We start from the raw sequence: 22,607 nt of genomic DNA, 5'->3' as shown, positions 1-22,607 counted from the left end.
TTTCCCTGCTCAGTCTGTTACCATTGGATCATACCCTTTTGTCCGATCACATTTCAAAATGGCTGTTTGTTCTTCACCAAAACTAAGCAGAAAAATACACAGTTTTCTAAATAGGAAAAGGGGCTGAAAAACAAATAAAAACGAAAAAATAAAATAAAGCACATGCTTTTCTCTGGGTCTTTGCATCTTCATTTCTGAAGGCTCCTGTGTCAAGTAAAACTTTGATAAACAAATTTGTTATGCTTTTCTCTCATTAAACTGTCTTTCATTCTCGAAGTGTCAGCTGTGACCCTTATGATGGGTGAGGAAAGGTTTTTGTCACACCTTTCTGCCCCTATACCTCCAAATACTACATTACAAGAGAATGCTCTTCAATGTCAACTTTAATGCTTTTCAGCTATTATGATTCTGGTGATGTGGTATTTAATTAGGAGAAAGAAAATCTTTAATTAAACAACAAAAATAAGGTAATCCTGTTTAACCCTTAAAAACTCGTGAATCTTTTTTTTTTTTTTTTTTTTTTGAGAGGAATCTTGCTCTGTCACCCAGGCTTGAGTGCAGTGGCGCGATCTCGGCTCACTGCAAGCTCCGCCTCCTGGGTTCACGCCATTCTCCTGCCTCAGCCTCCCGAGTAGCTGGGACTACAGGTGCCTGCCACCATGCCCTGGCTAATTTTTTTGTATTTTTAGTAGAGACAGGGTTTCACCATGTTGGCCAGGCAGGTCTTCAACTCCTGACCTCAAGTGATCCGCCCGGCTCAGCCTCCCAAAGTGCTAGGATTGCAGGTGTGAGCCACCGCGCCTGGCCAAACTCATGAATCTTTAAATGAATCATTAAATCTGCTGCTCTGCACTCCTCGGTGTCTATCAGAATCATACACACATGTGCACAGACAAGCATGCACACACGCATGCACATGCACACACACATGCACACATGCACGCACACACACGGACACACAGGCATGCACACACACATATGCAGACACACAGGCAGACACGCTCACACATGCACACACACACACACACTTGCATGAACACATGCGCAGAGCTTAGAATGGTCTATTATGCATGCAGGATACACATTCTGAACAAAGTAAATACACGTTAACCCAATATAAGTTAGCACCCAGAAATATACACCCTCTCGAATGAAAAATATCTTTAATAAAGGATCTTTAATTAAAAGTTCTTTAATCGTCTCAATCCAGAATCATGTGACCCAAATTTTTCTTGATTAGTCCATTCAGCTCCTGTAAGAATACAACTGTTGCACTCACTAAATATGTTGTTTAAGTAAATATAACTTAGGAATATACAGTATGTCTGATTTTCATATGCAAATCTTTTCCATAGATACAGATTAAGAAAAATAAAGTGTGACACTTTTCAGAAAACATTTTTAATATTGTCAGATTCATTGAGATCTGAGGGTAGGAGTGGTCAGAGAGAAACATCAATTAGTACTAGAAAGAGAAAGTAACTGAAGGTATAGTGTAAATTCTTTCAATGTGTACATGATCCCAGAATCTAAATAATGATTAGGTTTTAAAATACATAGTTGACTATATGAGATCCATTTTTATGGCAACATTTCTGGCCTGTAATTGATATTCTCTCCAAAAAATTTAGTCAAAGAATTAGACAAACTCCATCTGTGATTTGAAAATATTAAATTTTGAATAGAAACACAGAATTTTAAGGTCCAGTTTTAAATTTTGGTTGGCCTTACATCATTTTCCCAAACACAAGCTTTTTGCTTTTTTTGAACTCCTGGGTGATCCTGAAATATGAATATTATTACATGCTCATTTGAAGTTCTGAATAAAATTAATGGAGAAGTGAATATTTATAAAAGTGTATTTAAAATATGCAAAATAGTTATAATTTTTTCATAATATTTATAATTAAAATATTTGGATGCAATAATTTCAGCTGCAAGCATAGAATATTTTCCATATTACTGGAAGAGAGGCCTAAGGACTAGACCAGTTGTTTACCTTTTAAAATATATATATATATATATTTTAGGTTTCAAGAACAGGTGATATAATCCACACCCTGTATTAGGTATTCGTGACTCTAATACATTTTATATTTTGATACTGAGAAGAGCTTAATTCAATGTTTAAAACAGCAACAACGACAAGGAAAAACTTACACTTGCTTTGTGTACTGGTCCTTGGTAGTGATTTATAGGAAATTTCACATTTCTGGGACACACTGATGTCATCTAGAGCAACGGTAGCATCTGATGACAAAACAGTAGCTTCCAAAATTAACTATAATTACAGAAAGATAAAACTGTTAAAAACACATCACAAAAGTAATGTCTTACAATCATATTTCTTTGTGTAGAGGAACCCTATTTACATCTGTCCCATTCTCCAATCTAATTTTAGAAAACTGTTCTGACCAGAACATCCTAATTTAAATTGATAAAACCATAACTGCTTTGACAGCGTCTTATGTACCTTAATGCCAAAGGTAACCTTGTTTCAATTAAAGTGGTAACATTCATCACGAGTGAAGGGCTCTCTTCTCATTGGAGCCATTAAGTCATATGCATTTATAATGAGCTCTTTGGGGTAATCAACTGTGTGACTTACAACTCAATTTAATTGAGATATGAATTGATTTGTAATCAGTGTGCTGAAGGCAATGATTTATTTCCATATTAAAATATTTAAATATTATATACATTCATACAAACATAATATATATTATATACATACACAGAAACATACTCACTGTAGTAAAGCACACATCAATAACCACATACAGTGGTTGATAATATTCATATACTGAAGCACTCAGAGACACCTATTTAATTTTAGTTTATTCTAACGCTGAATAATGACTGATATAATTTGTTTTCTTTCTTGTTAATTACTCATATTATGTTGTTATTCCAAGAAGAAAAAAAGAGAGAGAGAGAGAGAAAGGAGGGAAAGGAAGAAGTAATTTATGCCAGGAATCTTATGAACCTGCATAGTGGACCACCACTCCAGGACACAGACAGAAGGTACATTTCTATCCTATCAAGAAGGGTCTCCAATCTCAAGGATCATTAAATTTACTTGTGCCAGGGCTCAGAACATGCTATCTCAAAATACAACACCTTGGAGTCAGAACATCCTGTCCCAAAATATAGCACCTTGGAGTCCCTCTCTGCCTTCCCCTCTCTTTCCTTTGTGAGAGCCAGCCATAAAGGAATTATCCGGCTTACTTCTCCTCAAAATAGGCCATAAGAACCTCATTTAACTGGTGTCCTACCCTATCTATACCTGGATGAAAGAAACACTACACAGAGAGGCCCATAAAGATCTTTGCTGAGTTCTTTCCAAGTTTTTACAATGAGATCATATTCTTTCTGTCCATTTGTATTTCTTCATGATTGTCCATTCATTGTTGAACTTAAGCATAAACATAGAGAGTTTTCCCTGGTCTTCAGGCCTTTGTTTTTGAAGGCCCCTATGTCACATAAAATGTTAATAAATTTGTTATTTTTTTTCTTTTTAACCTCTCTTTTGTTATAGGGGTTCCAGCCATGTCCCTTGTGATGAGTGAGGAAATGGTATTACTTTTCCTCTCCTACACTTCGTATGATACATTCACTACCCTACATCATAAATGCTGTATAAGAAATAAGTATAAGATACTAGGAGACTCAAAGAAGACACTTCATTATTTCTGCCAATAATGAGAGTTTGGGAAAAGATTTGGTGGAGAAGTAATAGTAAGCCTCCATGATACCAAATTTTGTTGGGCAAAACATTTGACCTCGAGAAACTGAGGCAGCAATCGCAGCAAAAACACAGAGAAGAGAAAGTGTATGGTGTGTTTAGAAAATGTTGATGGGTGTTAACGGAGTATAAGATTTTAAGAGAACAACAAATTAATCAGATAATAGATGGAGAGGAAAATTCCATGAGTTGGTACAGCTCAATTGGAGAGAAACTAGATAGCATTTGTTAAAAAGAAAAATTGCATAGACTATAAAAATTGAGTTAATCTCTTGGCATTTATCCTAGTGAGACACTCAAAGGTATACACATGAAGGCTTGTGCAGGAATGTTTATTTCAGTGCTGGTTTTGATGACAAATGACAGGAAAGAACTTACATGTGAATGAATCAATCAATAGTGATAAATACTATACCAGTTAAAAATAATATCTATCGCCATGTGTCATTATGGAAAGAAATTCAACATGTGTTTTGGAGTAAAAAAATTAAGTTACAGAAAAATATTATAGTATAATATTACTTAGGCTGAAAACATACAATGGTTTAGATTTCCAAGTATATGTGGTACATTTATACATATTAAGTAAATAGAAAATGGACTGGAAGTAAAAATAAACTGGTATCTAAAGATACTCAAGATAAAATCTATGGTGGGTGATGAGGGTGGTCAGCAGGGACTGTTGCTTTATTTGCAATTTTTGATATTTAAATGTGATGTGCATAATATTTTTTTAAGATTCTGATTAGAGATGATTTCTGTAGAATCTTAAACTAAGAAATTTAGCCTTCATTCCAGAGGCAGAAAATAACATAGGTTTTGAAGAAGGATCTTGGTAAAATATACACAAGTATTGTACTTTAGAAATATATTGTGTTTAATACCATTAAGTGACTGTGATTTTTTTGGACAGCTTAACTTTTGAAAGAGTTTTTCTATATTCATTATTATAATACATCTTGCATTGATGTCAATTAAAATAGATGTTTAATTCTTCAGACTCATTAGACAAGCATTTGTTGACCATCATATTTGAAGGTCTGTGCTACTCAGAGAAAACTGGAGAAAAAAAAAACAACAGTTTGAGGCACTTCTCTATGCTCCTAAAGAGGTACACGCTCACATTATTTGAATGGAATGGGTGGGCCCTGGGATGAGGTGAAGTAAAATCCTGAGGTAGTCTTTAAAATGTGGTTACATTATTTTACCTGAAGGGACCCACCAGGTTCCTTTAGATATTCATATTAAAATGGAAGGATAAATCCAACTTCAAAAGCCAAATAAAAATAATATTAGGTCATTTATATTTTGCTTGCTGACTTCTACATAGTTAAATTCATAATTATACAATTAGAAATTGTAATTCTACCATTAATTAAAATCATACGAATTTTAAAATACAAGCAAGTACTTCCTTCAAAAAATGTCTGTTACACCTGTAAATAATGACCATCTCATGGTTTCAAAATCACCTTGGCTGTTCCTATTTTTTATTGCTGGTTTTAACCAAACTGATATACACATATACATATACATATATATATGTATATATGTATATATGTGTATATATGTATATATATGTATGTGTATATATGTGTATATATGTATATATATAACCAAACTGATATATATACACATATATGGATATATGATATATATATCCATATATGTGTAAATATACATATATTATATGATATATATATCACATATATGTATATATCATATATTATGATATATATCATATATACGTATATACGTGTATATATGTATATATGTGTATATATGTGTATATATGTATATATAACCAAACTGATATATATACACATATATGTATATATGATATATATACGTATATACACGTATATATACGTATATACGTGTATATACGTATATATACACACACATACACACATATATATGTGTGTATATATACACACATAGACATATATATGTGTGTATTTATATACACACATAGACACATATATATGTGTGTGTGTATATATATGTGTGTGTGTGTGTATACATATACATATATATATATATATATATATAAATATAAAATGTTGTGACCAATTCCCTTTCGGAACTACAGTCAGCATCAATTGGTAATCAATAAGTGAGAAAGAGGTCACTCAGAAGAGCTGTTTCAACCACAGATGGAGGAAGAGTGAAAACCTCATTTGATAAGATTCTCAAGGTAATTGAATAATTTACATTTTAAATTGAATTAGATGACTCACTCTTCTAAAACTATTTTTTGGGATCTTGTTGATTTTTGTTTTATTCAATTACATTATTCCTTCTATGAACAAAATAATTTCTTGCTTTTAGGAACCACAAAAATTCATAAATGTTCATAATCAAGTGATTACTTTTTACAAGTGCAAAACTCAGGTGCTTTTCCAGACAAATACGCAATTAACATAGAAATCTTGTTTTCAAAAAAAATAACAGGAGCGAAAAATGAATATGAATCCAAGAGAAAATAGAGATATAGTAAGAAGGAGTAGAGAGTAGTAGGAATATATTAATTTTTGAAGAATTATGATGGTATCAATAATAAGAGCAGCAGCCACCTTTTATTTAGCACTTACTATATGCCAGTCACATTCACTTGTTTTAATCCTGTGAAGATGATGCTATTTTCATCTTATTTTAAGGTGAAAGAAACAGAAGATTAGAGAATAGAAGTAATTGGTTGAATGTCACATGTCAAGTAAGAAAAATATGTAAGCTGAGCCATTAATGATTATACTATCCTGCATCTCTCTAATGAAATAAAGAGATAACTGGGCTTTAGTGGATGCTGTAGAATAGGGCTGTCTGGAGAAACAAGATTTCATGCAGCTCTAGATTAAGCAGGCCAAGGACACAGCAACTTTACGGAGACTCGATCACCTTTTACTTTTGTGTTATGAATCTTACCCTTCACTGAATCGTCAAATAATGTCAGGAAATTGTTATTGATTTATATCATTGACTCCGATAAAGAGAGAACATGGTATCCATCATTGTGTGAAATTTCACAAAAGGTTCATTTCAAAATGAAATCTAAAATATGATACAATTACATTTTAATGGGAAGCTCGAAGAAAGTAGAGCAACTTGAAATCAATGGACTACTCAGAAAAAGTGCCACCTTGATATACTAAAACAGCACAATAGTTGGGGGGAAAAGAAATATTAAAAGAATCTATTTGTGTGAAAAGCTGAACATAGCAAGTGAGCAGGCCAAGTTAAAACAGATTTGAAAAATACTATTAACTCTTTGACCTAAATTTTTCCAATAAACTCTCACAAGAAATAGAGGGAATATTGAAATGTCATTAATTTGCTGTTCTTACAGAGAAAACAGTAAACCTAATTCTTTGCCAGCAGGAAGAGCAAATGCCCTACCTAACTAGGGGTGCTTATTTGCTATGAAACCCAAAGCAATCTGTATTCTGTTATACTGTCTACAATTGACATCAAAAGAACCACACTGAATCAGAATTTCATGGCTAAAAGGGAACACAGAGGTCACGTGATTTGATGTCTTTCTTCTTTCCAATATTTGGACTGGATTACACTGTACTGTATAAATATGTTCAGAGCTTAGTCACGTGGAACTGAAAGCTAGACAATGACTAAGGTCACCCTTAAATGATTCAGGCTACTAATCTTAAATCCTAGCTTATATCCAAGAAGACAAACTTTAAATATTTGAATATTTAAAAAGCTAGATTAACTATTTGTAGGTAAAATATCTTTTTCATTTGTTGTCGATAAAAGAACAAAGTAGAACTGTACCTAGCTAGAATCCTCATGTATATTTTCATATCTTTAAAAATACACTCAGAGAAATCAGGTTAAAGCCAGCATAATATTAGCATCTTTTTTTTTCTGCAGAGGATAAGAAATGGGATGGAGAGAGATACAAGGAAGACAAAAGTTGCATCTTCATAAGCAAACAAACTTTAACATTATAAGCAAACAAAATGTTAACATTAGTTAATCCTGAGTTGTATTTAGGTATTTGTTTCTCTCTGTTTTAACTACTAGTTAGAAATATTTAATAGTAAATATATGCAATACTCATGGATTAAATATTACCATGTATGTATCTGTGCAAGTGTATCTATTTTTATATATTGTGTATGTATAAAATCCAGACTGATTCACAGCAGAACATCAATGCAAGTCCACAGTTCCTTATCTAAAGTCTTTGGGGCCAGATGAGTTTTGAAATGTGAATAGCTCAGAGCTGAGAATGGTAACATAACACCGAGAGTGTTTATTACATGACACCCTCTGGGAGATTGGGGGCAGCACTGTTTAATCAAACCTATCATGAAATCAGCTGCCTAAAGGCCTCACAGTGGTTCAGGGCAGCTTGGGTTTTGCCTCTAAACTCATTTTTAAAAAGCTTATTGCTTTCCAAACTTAATTTTCTAAATTGCTGATTGGATATTATAGGGCTGTCATGGGCTTCTTGAGAGTGAAATGTGAGGGGATGTTTTTTTCTTATTTTTCTTTTACTCATCTGTAGTTTCCAAAATAAATGTGTGCTGTAGCCAACTCATAGGCAGATTAAGTGGGGAGGCACAGAGGAAAAGTCTTAGCTTCTCTGGGAATTCAATATGGCCGAGGCCTCGAAAGAACTCAGCATTGAGGCTGATTGGAGAGAAAAAGCAACACAAGGTGCTGAGCCACCAGCAGGGGGATGAAGGGAGAGGGAGGAGCAGGGCTGGGTTAGAAACCCTCACACATCCATTGCAGCCAAATCACAGAATCTAACCAAACAACTGCCCATCTACAAACTAGTTAATATGCCCCCAGATAATAAGGGATAGTCTCCATTTGCACTGCAAAGCAAAACCATTACTATATCCAAAAAGTAGAACATTAAAGAGAAAACAAAAATTGCATTCACTGAAACTCTTCAGTAATGCTGATGGGTCCATGAGAGCTTCCAGCTGTAGACAGAAATGGCATGTGTTTCAACTCATATTTCTAAATTACTTACTGCTAGAAAGGACATTCTATTTTCTTCTCAATATGTCAATTAATGACAAACTCTGAACGATCTTCTTGGTGAGTTTCATTCTAACTAAAAGCAAACCGAATGAAAACAATTTTCTATAGAATATAAATGCAGGAGGCAAAAGATCAAATTGTTCTGATTTCATTGCCCTGCTCCTTGCAATGGAGGTTGACACCAAAATGATTCCATGACCAGCCTTTGTGTCAAATGCTTCCCAATTAAGAGCTGCTAGTATTCATGATGTCTTTGTCCATTAAATATGAGAATAGAATAAATTGATCTTTGAGAAGGGACGTTGGGGACCTTCACTGAGTAAAGAAGCCTTTAATGATCAAGCCTAGAGTTCTGATCAAGCGGGAATTCCCTTTATAAAACAGAGAACACTAAGATTTATTGAGTGTCTACTATTTCCAGACAATATCCAAGGAATAACTACAGCAATAAAAACAGCTGAATTCTGTGTTTGTGCCAGATTTGCTTCCATGTGCTTTACAAGTATACACCATATAATCCTCACAATAACTGTATAAAGTAGAGAACAGTAATTGATTACAGTTGATGCTTATGCCCTAGTCTTCCTGCTTTCATGGGGAGGTGGTTCACTGTAGTAACATTGCTGTTACTTACCCCTCACTCCGTGGGAGGAGGAAGATTTACCTGACTGTGAAGTTAGAAGAGTAACCTGGGGGAGCTCGATTCATCCTCTTCTCCCATTCAACACCCACTATTGGGAGCCAGCCTGTCCTCAGGAGGCATGCACACTGATATTATCTCTGGCTAAAGGTAAGAGACTTCGCCTAGAGTATGAGCTCTATATTTCTCCAGCACAGTCAATTGTCCTCTGGGTAATTCTATTTATTCTAAGATCAAGCATTATTTTAAATAAGTGACTCTACATTCTAAAGCCATCTGCTCCAAAATATGTATTCTCTACCTGTTTAACCTCTATATTTATCTCAATTTGTTCAGAAATGAGGATGAGATGACCTTAAATCCCCAACTATTATCCTCACACCCCACTAATGAAAGAGGCATAGAGGGCTTCGGTAACTTCCCTATAATCATACACTTTTTTGTTTTTGTTTTTTTAAGATAGAGTCTCACTCTGTTGCCCAGGCTGCAGTGCAGTGGCACCATGTCGGCTCACTGCAACTTCCACCTCCCAGGTTCAAGTGCTTCTCCTGCCTCAGCCTCCAGAGTAGCTGGGACTACAAGCACGTGCCACCATGCCCGGCTAATTTTTTGTATTTTTTGTAGAGTTGGGGTTTCACCGTGTTACTCAGGATGGTCTCGATCTCCTGATCTTGTGATCCACCCGCCTCAGCCTCCCAAAGCGCTGGGATTACAGGCATGAACCACCAACCCCAACCCTTTAACTTGAACCCAAGTTTCCAGAGCCCACGTTCATGGCTGCCATTTTAGCTATATTATCTTTAATATTCAGACTCCCCTAGAGTATTGCTTTTATCATCACTGGTTTTCACACATTAGGAAATTTGATGCACAAAGACAATATTTACACAGTCACTTAGCAACCAATGAGCAGAGCAGAGACTAAAACTCAGACCACTGACTCCAAAACAGTGTGCTTTCCACCATATTCCACTCCATCCAATCTAGTTTCCAAAATAGCTCTTTTCAAATGTCATCCAGAAGACTTATATACAGGAAGGTAGAAATTAGAACACCCATTTGACAAGATACAATTGCCTTCTTTTATTATTATATTTTATTAATACATAGTAGTTGTACATATTTATGGGGTAAATGTGATATTTTGATACATGCATATAATGTGTCACTATCAAATAAAGGTAATTAGGATACCATCTCCTCACACACTTCTCATTTCTTTGTGTTGGGAACGCTCCAAATCTTATCCCCTAAATATTTTGAAATACACAATAACTTGTTATAATTGCCCTACTGTGCTATCAAATACTACAGCTTATTTCTTCTATCTAACTAACTACATTTTTTAACCATTAACAAACCTCCCTTCCTAACCTCCTCCTCCCCACCTTTCTCAGCCTCTAGTAACCACCATTCTCCTCTCTACCTCCATGAGATCAACTTTTTAGTTCCCACACATGAGTGAGAACCTGCCATATTTGTCCTTCTGTGCCTGGCTTATTTCACTTTGCATAATGTCCTCCAGTTCCCAAAGGTGGATAACATTCTCAATGTTACCAGGCAGCAGAAAGTGAGGCAATAGGATTAAAATATTACAGCCCACGTCAGACTTTTTTTCACTACATCATATAATCCAATGTCTTCACTTAGAAATGATTTTAAGTTACTCTTCTCTCTGCCATCTTATTCATTTCTTATCTCCATTTTTGCTACTATTCTACACATGTCTTAAGTGCATAGTCAAAACAACCTCTCTACTCATCACAGATCATGTGTTTGATCTCTGAATGTGTTTGCTTCATTAATGTTGAATAAATTCATGAGCTGCGTGTGTTATTTTGTTATCTGAAAGGATTAGCATTAAATAAGTGTCTTCTGTTGCATTGTATTAATTTCATATGTGCTCACCTGAAAAGGTATGAGCTATGTGTGTTACATTGTTATCTGAAAGGATTAGCATTAAATAAGTGTCTTCTGTTGAGTTGTATTAATTTCGTATGTGCTTACCTGAAAAGGTAGAGTAGATTCTCCCGCTTCTGCAATGAGATCAATTTTTGCGTGGCTCCACTGAGATTCGGAGAATCTGATTATTTTGCCTTGCTTTTGCAAGTTTCCATCTAGAGACGTTCTTGTAAAAACTGAGAGATTTGAATGTTGAGACAAATGATACCAAAACTGCACCTGTTGAAAACATGTTTTCAATGATATAAATATTCCATTGACCTGTCTCTGGTAGTTTTCCCTATAATTTGAAATATTCCTGACCTCAGGTGATCTGCCTGCCTCGGCCTCCCAAAGTGCTGGGATTACAGGCATGAAACACCATCTCTACTAATAATACAAAAAAATTAGCCGGGTGTGGTAGTGCATGCGTGTAATCCCAGCTATTCGGAAGGCTGAGGTAGAAGAATCGCTTGAACCCAGAAGGCGGGGAGGTTGCAGTGAGCTGAGATCACGCCATTGCACTCCAGCCTGGGCAACAGGAGCGAGACTCCATCTCAAAAAACAAAACAAAACAAAACAACAACAACAAACAACAACAACAACAACTATATATATATATTCCAAACAACTTCTGTGTTAAATATAATCTTCTCAATTCTCCTTACCCCCAGATGTGTAACCCAGTCATGGGCAGTACCACTGTTTCCATGGAAGTTTCCAGAATCCTTCTCTCTGGCTTCTTACAAATATGAGAGGTACACGTTGAGACTCAACGTTACAAAATCAAGTATTACTATACAAACTTGATGTTTCAAACAAGAAAAACTTTCCTTAAAAATTATTTTCTTAGGTTAATTTTAAAAACTGTAATTAATACTTTATATCAATTTAGTCTCTGTGGTAGCATTAACAAATAACGGGGAAGCTCACAGGATACTGTTCATCAATAATTGAGCCAAGTAAGACAACATTCTTTGAGGGTAGGGAGGCTTAATCATTTCACTTCCTATTCACCATCAATAATGACACAATCTAAAGGTTTGATGGCTTAACTACATAGTGAAGAGAATAGAGAGGATTATGCCAGGTGCTGATAGCAGTAGCCCTAACATGAAATTGCATACTGTTATTGATTCAACCAATATTTACTGACCACTTTCTAAGTACCTGGAGCTGTGTGAGGCAAAAATTAATTCCCTCAATGTTGTCTGGATGATTCATTCTGTAAAATATGCCCACAAAACCTCCATTAAAACAAATTCAGGTACGCTGCAGTCAAATTTTTTTGCTTCTTCTCATTATCATATAACAGGTCCTAAGGCTGTATGTTTTAAAGAAAAACCCAACATTTAAAGATGAGGTCCCACAAAAGTGAAATACTTCTCTTTAGATTCAGTGACATTTTTTCAGGTTCATTATATTTTAAATTCTTTTTTAAAAATGTTTTCCCATTCATCATTGTGCTTTTATACTGATACATGGACAGATACTAGTGTATATATAGGCAAGCCATGTATTTCACTGTTGGGACCCAATTCCAGTGATGAATGTTGACCAAAAAAAATGTTTTAAATGCTTTTTTAAAAAAAATTGTTCATTTTAAAACACCAAGCATCTATTTGGTACACATTTTTATCAATGTCTACTTAATTGTGACCACCTGATTTAAAAATTCTGATTGTTTATTTCATTTCAGATTTTATTACTGTGCTTACCTTAATTCACACCTTGACAGGTGAGTTAGAAACAAAAATAATGGAAATGTTTAATTAAATTCCATGGAAAGAGAGGATTCATGTTTCTCAACTGCGATTACATTTTAGATCCCTGCTGTAAGTTTCACTGTGTCCCAAGCTTGTAAATATGCAAAACAGAGCTTTAAACCTAGTTGTACAAGAGATGTGCATGTCCCATCAGAATTTTGAGCTGTCAAACTGTCACTCAGTACATCACCAGTGTGAAGTTATTTTAATAGTGTATTAAGTATAAATGCCAACAGGATCCATAGTCAATGGGATAAGAGCTCAGAACTTATATTTAATTTACTTTTTTTATAGAATTTGCATTATGCAGACTTAAATTCTTAAGTTATTAAATACCAAGGAATGTTCCATTATCTTTTGAATTTTTGAGGGTGAAATCACTGAACAAAAGTTATTGATACAGCCCACAAATTTTTTTAATTCATTGTTTTTCCTTTTTACTTTTATTTTAGGTTTGGGGTACATGTGAAGATTTGTTACATAGGCAAACACGTGTCACGGGGACTTGTACAGATTATTTCGTCACCCAGGTACTAAGCATTGTACCCAATAGTTATCTTTTCTGCTCCTCTCCCTCCTCCACCCTCCCCCCTAAAGTAGACCCCCGTGTCTGTTGTTTCCTTCTTTGTGTTCATTGTTTTTATTATTTAGCTCCCAACTTGTAAGTGAGAACATGCGGTATTTGGTTTCCTTTTCCTGTGTTAGTTTGCTAAGGATAATGGCCTCCAGCTCCATCCATGTTCCCGCAAAAGACATGATCTTGTTCTTTTTTTATGGCTGCATATTCCGCAGTACATATGTACCACTCTTTCTTTATCCAATCTGTCATTGATGTGCATCTAGGTTGATTCCATATCCTTGCTATCGTAAATAGCGCTGCAATGACCATTCACTTACATGTGAATGTATCTTTATGATAGAATGATGTCTTTTTTTTCTTCTTCTTTTTTTTAGACAGGGTTTCACTCCAGTTGTTCAGGCTGGAGTGCAGTGGCATGATCACGGCTCACTGCAGCCTCAAACTCCTGAGCTCAGGTAATTCTCCCACCTCAGCCTTCTCAGTAATTGGGACTAAAGGCTTGCACCACCACAACCAGCTAATTTTTTTTTTAATTTTTAGTAGAGATGAGGGTTTCACCATGTTACCCAGACTGGTCTTAAACTCCTGGACTCAAGCACTCCACCCACCTCAGCTGCCCAAAGTACTGGGATTACAGGCGTGAGCCACTGCACCTGACCTACAGTAGAAAAATTTCTAGTACTGTAGGTATATGTACCCAGTAATGGGATTGCTGGGTGGAATAGTAGCTCTGCTTTTAGCTCTTTGCGGAGTTGCCATACTGCTTTCTGCAATGGTTGAACTAATCTACACTCCTATCAACAGTGTATAAGCATACTTTTTCTCCACAACCTTGCCGGCATGTTATTTTTTGACATTTTAATAATGGCCATTCTGACTGGTGTGAGATGATATCTCATTGTGGTTTTGATTTGAATTTCTCTAATGATCAATTTTAAGTTATTGATACAAGCTGTGGCTTCACATAAGTAGTACTCAAGTATGGAAACTCTGTGCCTCTCAACCTCGTACATGCCAGTAGCAGAACACTAAACCTTAAACTCCAAATCATGAAACGTGTCATAAATTCCTCACAGAACTTATTATAGTAATTTGTGTTTTCTAAGTATTCAGTTAATTGCATTAAAAAAAGAAGAAAGAAATGAGAAGACTGTCAGTAAATGCTTATAAACATTCAGAAATATATATAGAGAAAGTAACAGAGAGAGAGAGAGAGGAAAGAGAGGAAGAAAGATAATCTATTCTATGTCAAAAAAATGTATAAGGCATTACAGGTCCTTAGGGACCTTTGAGTCTTTTGGAGGAAGAGTGGCAAAAGAAAATGAACATTTAATTATAATGAGCATAACTACAAAATTGTGAAAATAGTGTGGCTGTTAAATTTAAATTAATTAAAATTAAACAAAGTGAAAAATTCATTTTCTCAGTTATGGTTTTGTTCTTGTTGTTGTTGTTGTTGTTCTTGAGACAGAGTTTCACTCTGTTGCCCAGGCTGGAGTGCAGTGGCGTGATCACAGCTCACTGCAGCCTCCACTTCCTGGGTTCAAGTGATTCTCCTGCCTCAGCCTCCAGAGTAGCTGGGACTACAGGCACGTGCCACCACACCCAGCTAATTTTTGTATTTTTAGTAGCGATGGGGTTTTACCATGTTGGCCAGGATGATCTCGATCTCCTGACCTTGTGATCCGCCTGCCTCAGCCTCCCAATGTGCTGGGATTACAGGCCAGAGCCACTGCGCCCGGCCTCTCAGTTGTTTTAAATGCTCAATAGCTCTATGTAGCTAGTAGCTACTATACTTAACATAGGGAACATTGTCCATCATCCCAGAATGTTGCATGAAACAGGTCTGCAAAGCATGTAAGTGAAAATTACACCAAACATTCAAATTTTATTTACTACTTGATCATTTTTAAAGGAAATGTTCTTGATGCATGCCTGCTTCATTCAAAACAAGTTAAGTAAAATGTTAATAAAAAGGGCTTGCTTTTATTTTTATTGGGTCTCCACTAAGGCAGATTTTATATATAGTATGACTATTCAAGACTTTGAATCACTGCATTCAAGAGAATTTCATGTGGTTAAAAAAGTTTCCAACAAACAGTTCTTTCTGAATATTGAAGATAAAAATGGAAGCTCCAATTATTTCATTTTTAATTGTATCCTTATGATTTTAAATTATTTCTATTTTTAAAAAATATATATGTATACATTAAATCATATATTTTACTACCAAAGGAAAGAACATCTGGTGATTTACACCAGTTACTGCATATGGATGAGTACCTAAGCTGGAGAGGGGGGTGATAGTCTTAGTTCCATTGGCTCTCGTGTCTGTACAGTGCCTCTGGGACCTTGGGCTCTCTGATACTTCAGTCTGGGACACCCAAGATCATGATTCAGAGGTTCAAAATGAATTCTTCCTTATTTTTCTGTTTTCTTTCTTTCTTTTTTTTTAATTTTGATCATCTCCTGTTGAAACCCTCCTCTTCAAATTTTCTGCCAATTTTCTCAGCTTCCCTATGGACTTTGTTCTAATTCCTTCTCAATCTCAGAGCTCCTTGGTCAGATCTTCATGGCCATTCTCGATTTTACTCCAAACCCTCAGCCACCTCTGCCTTCTCTGCTTCACATCAGACCCTTTATGCCTTCCTCCGTCTGCTTATTGCCACACTTGCTGCACCTTTATAAGATCTAGAATACGAAGATACAGAAGGACAAGAATAGCCAAAAAAGCAAAATAAATAAATGGGAGAAAAGAAAAAAAAACAAGCTAAGATATCTATAGCTCCTCAAAATTCAGCTGGGAATAAGTATATATTGAAAGAGGGGATCATTCATCACATACATAAACACACAGACACACACACACATCCCTCACCATTACCATAGTGATTTTTATGGCTCCTAGTCAGTTATGCTTTTTCCTGGGCATTCTTTTCCTGAACAAGCTTATGTTGAGGTTTAGAATCTTCAATAAAACAGAATCTGTTTTTCCCGTTTAAATGATTAATCTTTATGTGCTTTGATATACAGATTGGAGAGAGCACCTGCTCGCCCTTTCCTCTGTAGACTGTTGCTTCCTCTAGAATCCATCAGCTATTCTAACATTGATCTTTGGATTAAACACAATGACCAGGGAATAGAGCACAACTGCACCATTGCAGGACATGATCCAAAATTACTTTTTTTCTAAATTGTTCTTTGACTCCAGTTCATTGTCCTACTTTGGGGACATTGTAAGACATGGCCTTTTAAAACTCTTTGAGAGAGATTTGTAGAGTGTTATTATTATACTGGACTCACCCTCTTGTAGTTTGCAGCATTTTACACTGAATTGCGGTCAGTATCCCCCACTAAACAACACTTTGTTAGAGCAAGCATGTGTTTAGGTTGTTGTCACTATATTCCCTGCATCGAGGACTGTGATCAACACACAGTAGATAAGCAATATATATGTGTTGAATCGTAGGTATAATGTTTACTTTGGTAATATAGCAAGCACTCGGGAGAAGTCTCAGAAGAACTATTTTCAGTTTTGTTTATTTCTCTTTACTTCCTTGAATCTGAACCACATGTGGCCCTCTCTGCATTGGCAGACTCAAATATGTAGGCTGGCCCTCATAAACTTTACTTTGGGATCCAACCTATCTCTGGTTTCAACTACCTTTGTCCTGACTTTCTCATTCATATTTGTAAAACAATCTATGAATTATCTTTTACTGAAGGAATATTAATGTACTTGCCAAACAAGTTGGAGAATTAAAAACAAAAGAAAGATCAATAGATGAACATACAAACTAACTTTGAAAGCAAAAGCTTCATATTATCCATCTTCCTGTATTTAATTGTGAAGTCCTAAAAGTAAGAGATTATGTTACTTACACAGTAACTCAAATATGAAAACTCAGAAAATATTAGTACCCACATTAATCCCCTTCATACTTTACATTTCCTAGTTAATTGTAAACAGTAACAGCATTTCAACAGCAGTAAGATAGAATAGCTTTGGGCTCCCTCGTGTTCTGTTTGTCCTATCTTGTATTTCAAGGAAAAATGCCAATTTTCCACTAGTGGCTGAAAGGACTTTTGAAGCATAAATTAAAGTCCGCATCTTGAACAATGATTAGCTGCAAGAACAATTGTCCATGCTGATGGCATGTGTTGGCCACATATAAAGTACAAGGTAATCCATGCAAAATGGCCCTAAAATCATGCTGTTAGAAATGGCAACTCACGAGAAAGCTCAAGTTGCTTTAAATTCCTTTCAAAAAAAGAAAAAATTCTTAACTGTATTAGTCTGCTAGGATTATGTAGGAAAAAAAAAAACCATATAATTTCAGAAAATGAAGGCTTTAATCATATCAAAGTACCCCACACTGGTTATCTCACTGCTTGACTCTACTACCTTATAATGAAGAACATTGGTTCCATGAAAGCATTATTATTAATACGTTCCAATTCAGAGGATTGGCTAGATTTTCCAGTTACCCAAGAAGGTAAGAATTTGTTTTGTTTGCTTATTCTGTAACTTTTATGTAAGAAAATATCGACCGGGTGCGGTGGCTCACGCCTGTAATCCCAGCACTTTGGGAGGCCAAGGCGGGTGAATCACGAGGTCAGGAGATCGAGACCATCCTGGCTAACATGGTGAAACCCTGACTCTACTAAAAATACAAAAAATTAGCCAGGAGTGGTGGTGGGCACCTGTAGTCCCAGCTACTCAGGAGGCTGAGGCAGGAGCTTGCAGTGAGCCCAGATTGCGCCACTGCACTCCAGCCTGGGCGACAGAGTGACACTCTGTCTCAGGAAAAAAAAAAAAAAAAAGAAGAAAGAAAGAAAAAGAAAATATCACATATTGCCACAAACTTATTTAAAAATTCATATTATAGTCTTAGAAAAATCCTGAGAACCTTAGCTATGTGTATCTCAGACTATCAATAACATTCTCCTACAGTCTACTCCTACTTCCTAAACTGGAAAGCATTACAAAGTAACTCAAATATCCTTCCTGCTAACTCAAAGACTCCTAAAATTCAAGCACATAGAGAAAAGCGTGAAAAACAAATATCTATTCTGGCAGTCTGCAGTGGCGCCTTGAAACAGTCTCAGTTTTTCAAAAACCAAGGCAAACCATTAAGTCAGTATCCATAGCCTTTAGAGATCGAAGCCTTGGTTTTGAGATAAACTACCAAGCACCCAAAATGTCCATGACAGCATTTTCACTGAGACCCCACCTAAATAACACCCCAACCCCAACTAAGTTACCAATTTAAGCAAAAATTAAATGTCCTCAAGTGGAAACAATGATAAACTGAAACTCAATCCCAGTGACCACAAATCAATGGCTATCGGGAAGCATACAATGATGGGAAAGGTAGATTACATTTTTAAATCATATACATGCATATGATTTCTCAGTGACTCTAGGTGAGTCATAGGGATTTCTAATACACTCTTAATATCTTCAAATTTCTGTAAAGCAGGCAGAATTAACACATCATATTCCTTTACATTCAATTTTTTCTATATATCTAACATTTGTGATCTCATCACTTTAATGTATGACCTTGAATTAAATCTAAGTTAGCTTGTACTTTCAAAGAAGTGCTTCTGGAGTTTCCCCTCAAAAAAAAAAAAAAAACACTCTATATCTATCTTTCTCTTTTTCTGTCTATCTTATAGGATTTAATTAAAATAAAGAGGTGGGAATGGGTAAAAGGCATTTGGATAAAATGGAAATGGAGACCAGGCATTTGCTTTAATTCTTATTCTCACAAAGAAATGGGAAGAAAAAAAAAACAAAAGAAAGGAAAAGAAAGTATCTTTAGGACTTTAAAAGAAAGTATCTAACACCACTATTAAGAACTCAGGGCACTCCCACTTAGACTTACACCAAACTGAAAGTATAATTAGGTTTATACCTCGGAATAATATGTCATTTATCACCAGGAATGCCCAAGTAAACTGCTCTAACACTACACTTACAGGCAATGAATTTACTGTGCGGCACTATTGATCTCTTCATTATTTTCTGATAAGTAAAGACGAAAAAATTAGCTGAAATCCTAAGGGCCGAGAGGCATGTTGGAGCTCTCAAAAGGACTGAAAATAAGACAAGCTGAATACAGACCTCTGATTTAGGTGTTACTTTTATGGAAAGCAAAGGAATTATGTTTACTGAATTAACATTATATGTGGTACATATATACCAATGTTTGGTACAAACATTGTTTACCTACTATGTACCAAATATTTTGCCAGGTGCTTTATTTAATCACATTTTAATCCTTGACATTATTCCATATAATCGTGTATGCTTCCAATGTAAACGCTGACATTTAATCCATACAATCATGTATGTTTCTGGTGTAGACACTGAGTCTCAAAAGGAATATACAATTTGTCTGAGCCACAGTTAGAAAGTGGCAAAAGAGACTTGAACCAAGTCTAACTAGTCCAACCTCTCTAATATGCTGCTGAAATAAAATGGGTATTTCACTCCTTAGTTTGTGTTTGCCTGGCACCAGAGGACTCATTTAAAAAACTCAAATTTCAGTAAATATAATCATTTCCATTTGTCTTTCTTTCAACAAACACTTATTTAACTGACTTTATTTTTCTCAATGTACATTGTTGGCCAAAAATTTTGGCAACGCGTATCCACAGCTTTAGATTATTGAAATGACTGTGTGAAAAGAATATAAAATAACAGAAAGCTTTAATAGCCCTCAAAAGAATGGTGCCAGTTATGTGTTACAAATGGTCTTCTAGAAGGACATAGCATTTTGTGTTGAAATAGCGCATGTAAATCTCTTAATTCATTATTAAAGTGCTAGTAAAACATGGCGGGCATTTACTAGCAGAGTAACCCAAGCTCAGCGATTTACAACCACAGAATGGCCAGTGGAAATTCAGAAGAGTTGATTACCTGACATGGGGTAGAGGCAGTGAGCAATTTTGTAAGAACAGGACTTCCAAGCTTGGCCACCCCGGGGGAGCGCTGTGCCTCCAAATAAATAAACGATCCTGCAAAAACAAAGGGAAAGTCATACGGATGCAAGTTCTCTTACACACTTAGCTGTTCTTTGCTCCACAATCTTATCCTTGCACATGCTAAACTATCAACTAGACAAAGAAAAGTACATTTTTTACATATTTACTATTATGGTTTGTAGATAACAAATAGCATTTATACCGGTATAACATTAAATACCTAAAATAACATTTAATCAATTAAAACAAGCTCTTGATCCAAATCACCTAAACAAACATTTCTGTTGGCTTCATTTATGTCATAGAGTTTGACATCAAATTAAATGAAGCTTCTAAGCTGACAATTAGATATTCAACACGCCCTTATGAAATACCCACAAGAGCTTTATTTTTTAGTTTCTTCACAAAGTACCGAAGGATATGAGCTTATGGAAGGAATTTTAGTTTCTCCCGGGTCTTACGTGTTTGACATTGTTGTCTGTGCTAGAGGGGATCAAAGCTTAATTAAAGATCTAATCTGAACATTAACAAAATCACCACTTTTAGATTTTAACTACGACGGATGTGCTCATGGCAAATGTGCAGGGGATAACATCTCTCAGCAGCTTAAAAGATCACAGGTTCAGAGCTGCTGTCTGGGGTAGTTTCATTGAATATTGAAGACTTACAAGGAAGGCTATACCCAACAATGTCAAGGTCTGATACTGCCCTTTGATAATCACAGTGATAGGCAATTTGGAAAACCAACTATTTTCATTGGAAAATACCGTATTCAGAGAGTGATTTTCCTAGATACAAGTCAATGCCGACTGCACACAAAGGAATGGATTTAGAATTAGAATGTATTATTTTATAGACTCCATCACATGTTTAACCAAACAACCAAGGATGTGAGTCAGCAGTGTCATCTTTGAGTGGGAAAAATAGAACCCAGTTTATATTGTTTTTAAATCTCAAAACCTACTTGGAAAGATAAAGTTTACTGTCCCCAAATTCCAAATTACAGGTAATGGAAACAGTGCATGCGAGCAAGTTCATTAAATTCTCTATGCTTCACCTAAAAAGGAAAAGAATGGGAAAAGTTGATTTTGAAAAATTCTTCCACCTAAAAATGCTCAGGTTTAGGTAAAATTCAAATAAATATTTTTAAAAAGATGATCAAAATTCTAAAAACAAATGAACCGATATTCAAAGACCTTACTCCTCCAGTCATTCAAAAGAATATACACAATTTCAAACAAGCTGGTTAATGAAGGTGAGAACATGTACACATTAAGACGCCAAAATCTAAATGAAGCAAAAGGCCTGAATAAATCGTTTAGACAACAAAAGTAACTGAAAAAGTAATGAAAAGAAAATCTAGAGAGAAATGTATGGTCCCACATCTGAGTTAAATTTAATTTTCTTTTCTTTTTTTTTTTTTTTTCCTGAGACAGGGTCTGGCTCTGTCACCTAGGCTAGAGTGCAGTAGCATGATTGTGGCTCACTGCTGCCTGGAACTCCTGGGTTCAAACAATCCTCCAGCTTCAGCCTCCCACTGGGTGTACAGGAGCACACTACCACATACATTTTAAATTTTTTTGTAGGGGCAGAGTCTCAAACTCCTGGCCTCAAGCAATCCTCCTGCCTTGGGCCTTCAAAGTGCTGGGATTTCAGGCATGAGCCACTGCATCTGGCTCCCTATTTAATTTTTAAAAAACAAATATTTGCAACATTATTCGAGAAACCTCAGATCTTAGAAAAATATGGAGAGCTCCCTGATTCATATTAGGTTGCCAGAATATCTTTAATTTTTAATAAAATGGATGAAAATAGGACAAAATTTAAAACTCTAGAGAGCAATCTCACTTGTGAGCATAGGAACAAATATTCTAATTAAAATGATGTCAAATAAATTTGAAATTGTTATCCAAAAATACTGTGTCT

The 22,607-nt window shown here is 35.6% G+C and overlaps 1 protein-coding gene across 1 annotated transcript in view; it reads right to left on the bottom strand.

Annotated features, from left to right (window-relative positions):
* Nucleotides 1-209: 209 nt before the first annotated feature.
* The window catches only part of LOC129138158 (MAM and LDL-receptor class A domain-containing protein 1-like), a 35,465-nt gene continuing 13,067 nt past the window's right edge, over nucleotides 210-22,607 (bottom strand). Inside the window, exons 3-6 of the mRNA XM_054674393.2 lie at nucleotides 20,617-20,714; nucleotides 11,409-11,582; nucleotides 2,161-2,281; nucleotides 210-349 (exon numbers count right to left, since the gene is read on the bottom strand). Coding sequence (XP_054530368.2) covers nucleotides 210-349; nucleotides 2,161-2,281; nucleotides 11,409-11,582; nucleotides 20,617-20,714 — 533 coding nt within the window. The remainder of the gene's footprint in view (nucleotides 350-2,160; nucleotides 2,282-11,408; nucleotides 11,583-20,616; nucleotides 20,715-22,607) is intronic.

Source organism: Pan troglodytes, chromosome 21, assembly GCF_028858775.2.
Source record: "Pan troglodytes isolate AG18354 chromosome 21, NHGRI_mPanTro3-v2.0_pri, whole genome shotgun sequence".
Lineage (NCBI taxonomy): Eukaryota > Metazoa > Chordata > Mammalia > Primates > Hominidae > Pan > Pan troglodytes.
The sequence above is the reverse complement of the archived record's forward strand: the minus strand, read 5'-3'. Positions and strand labels throughout refer to the sequence as shown.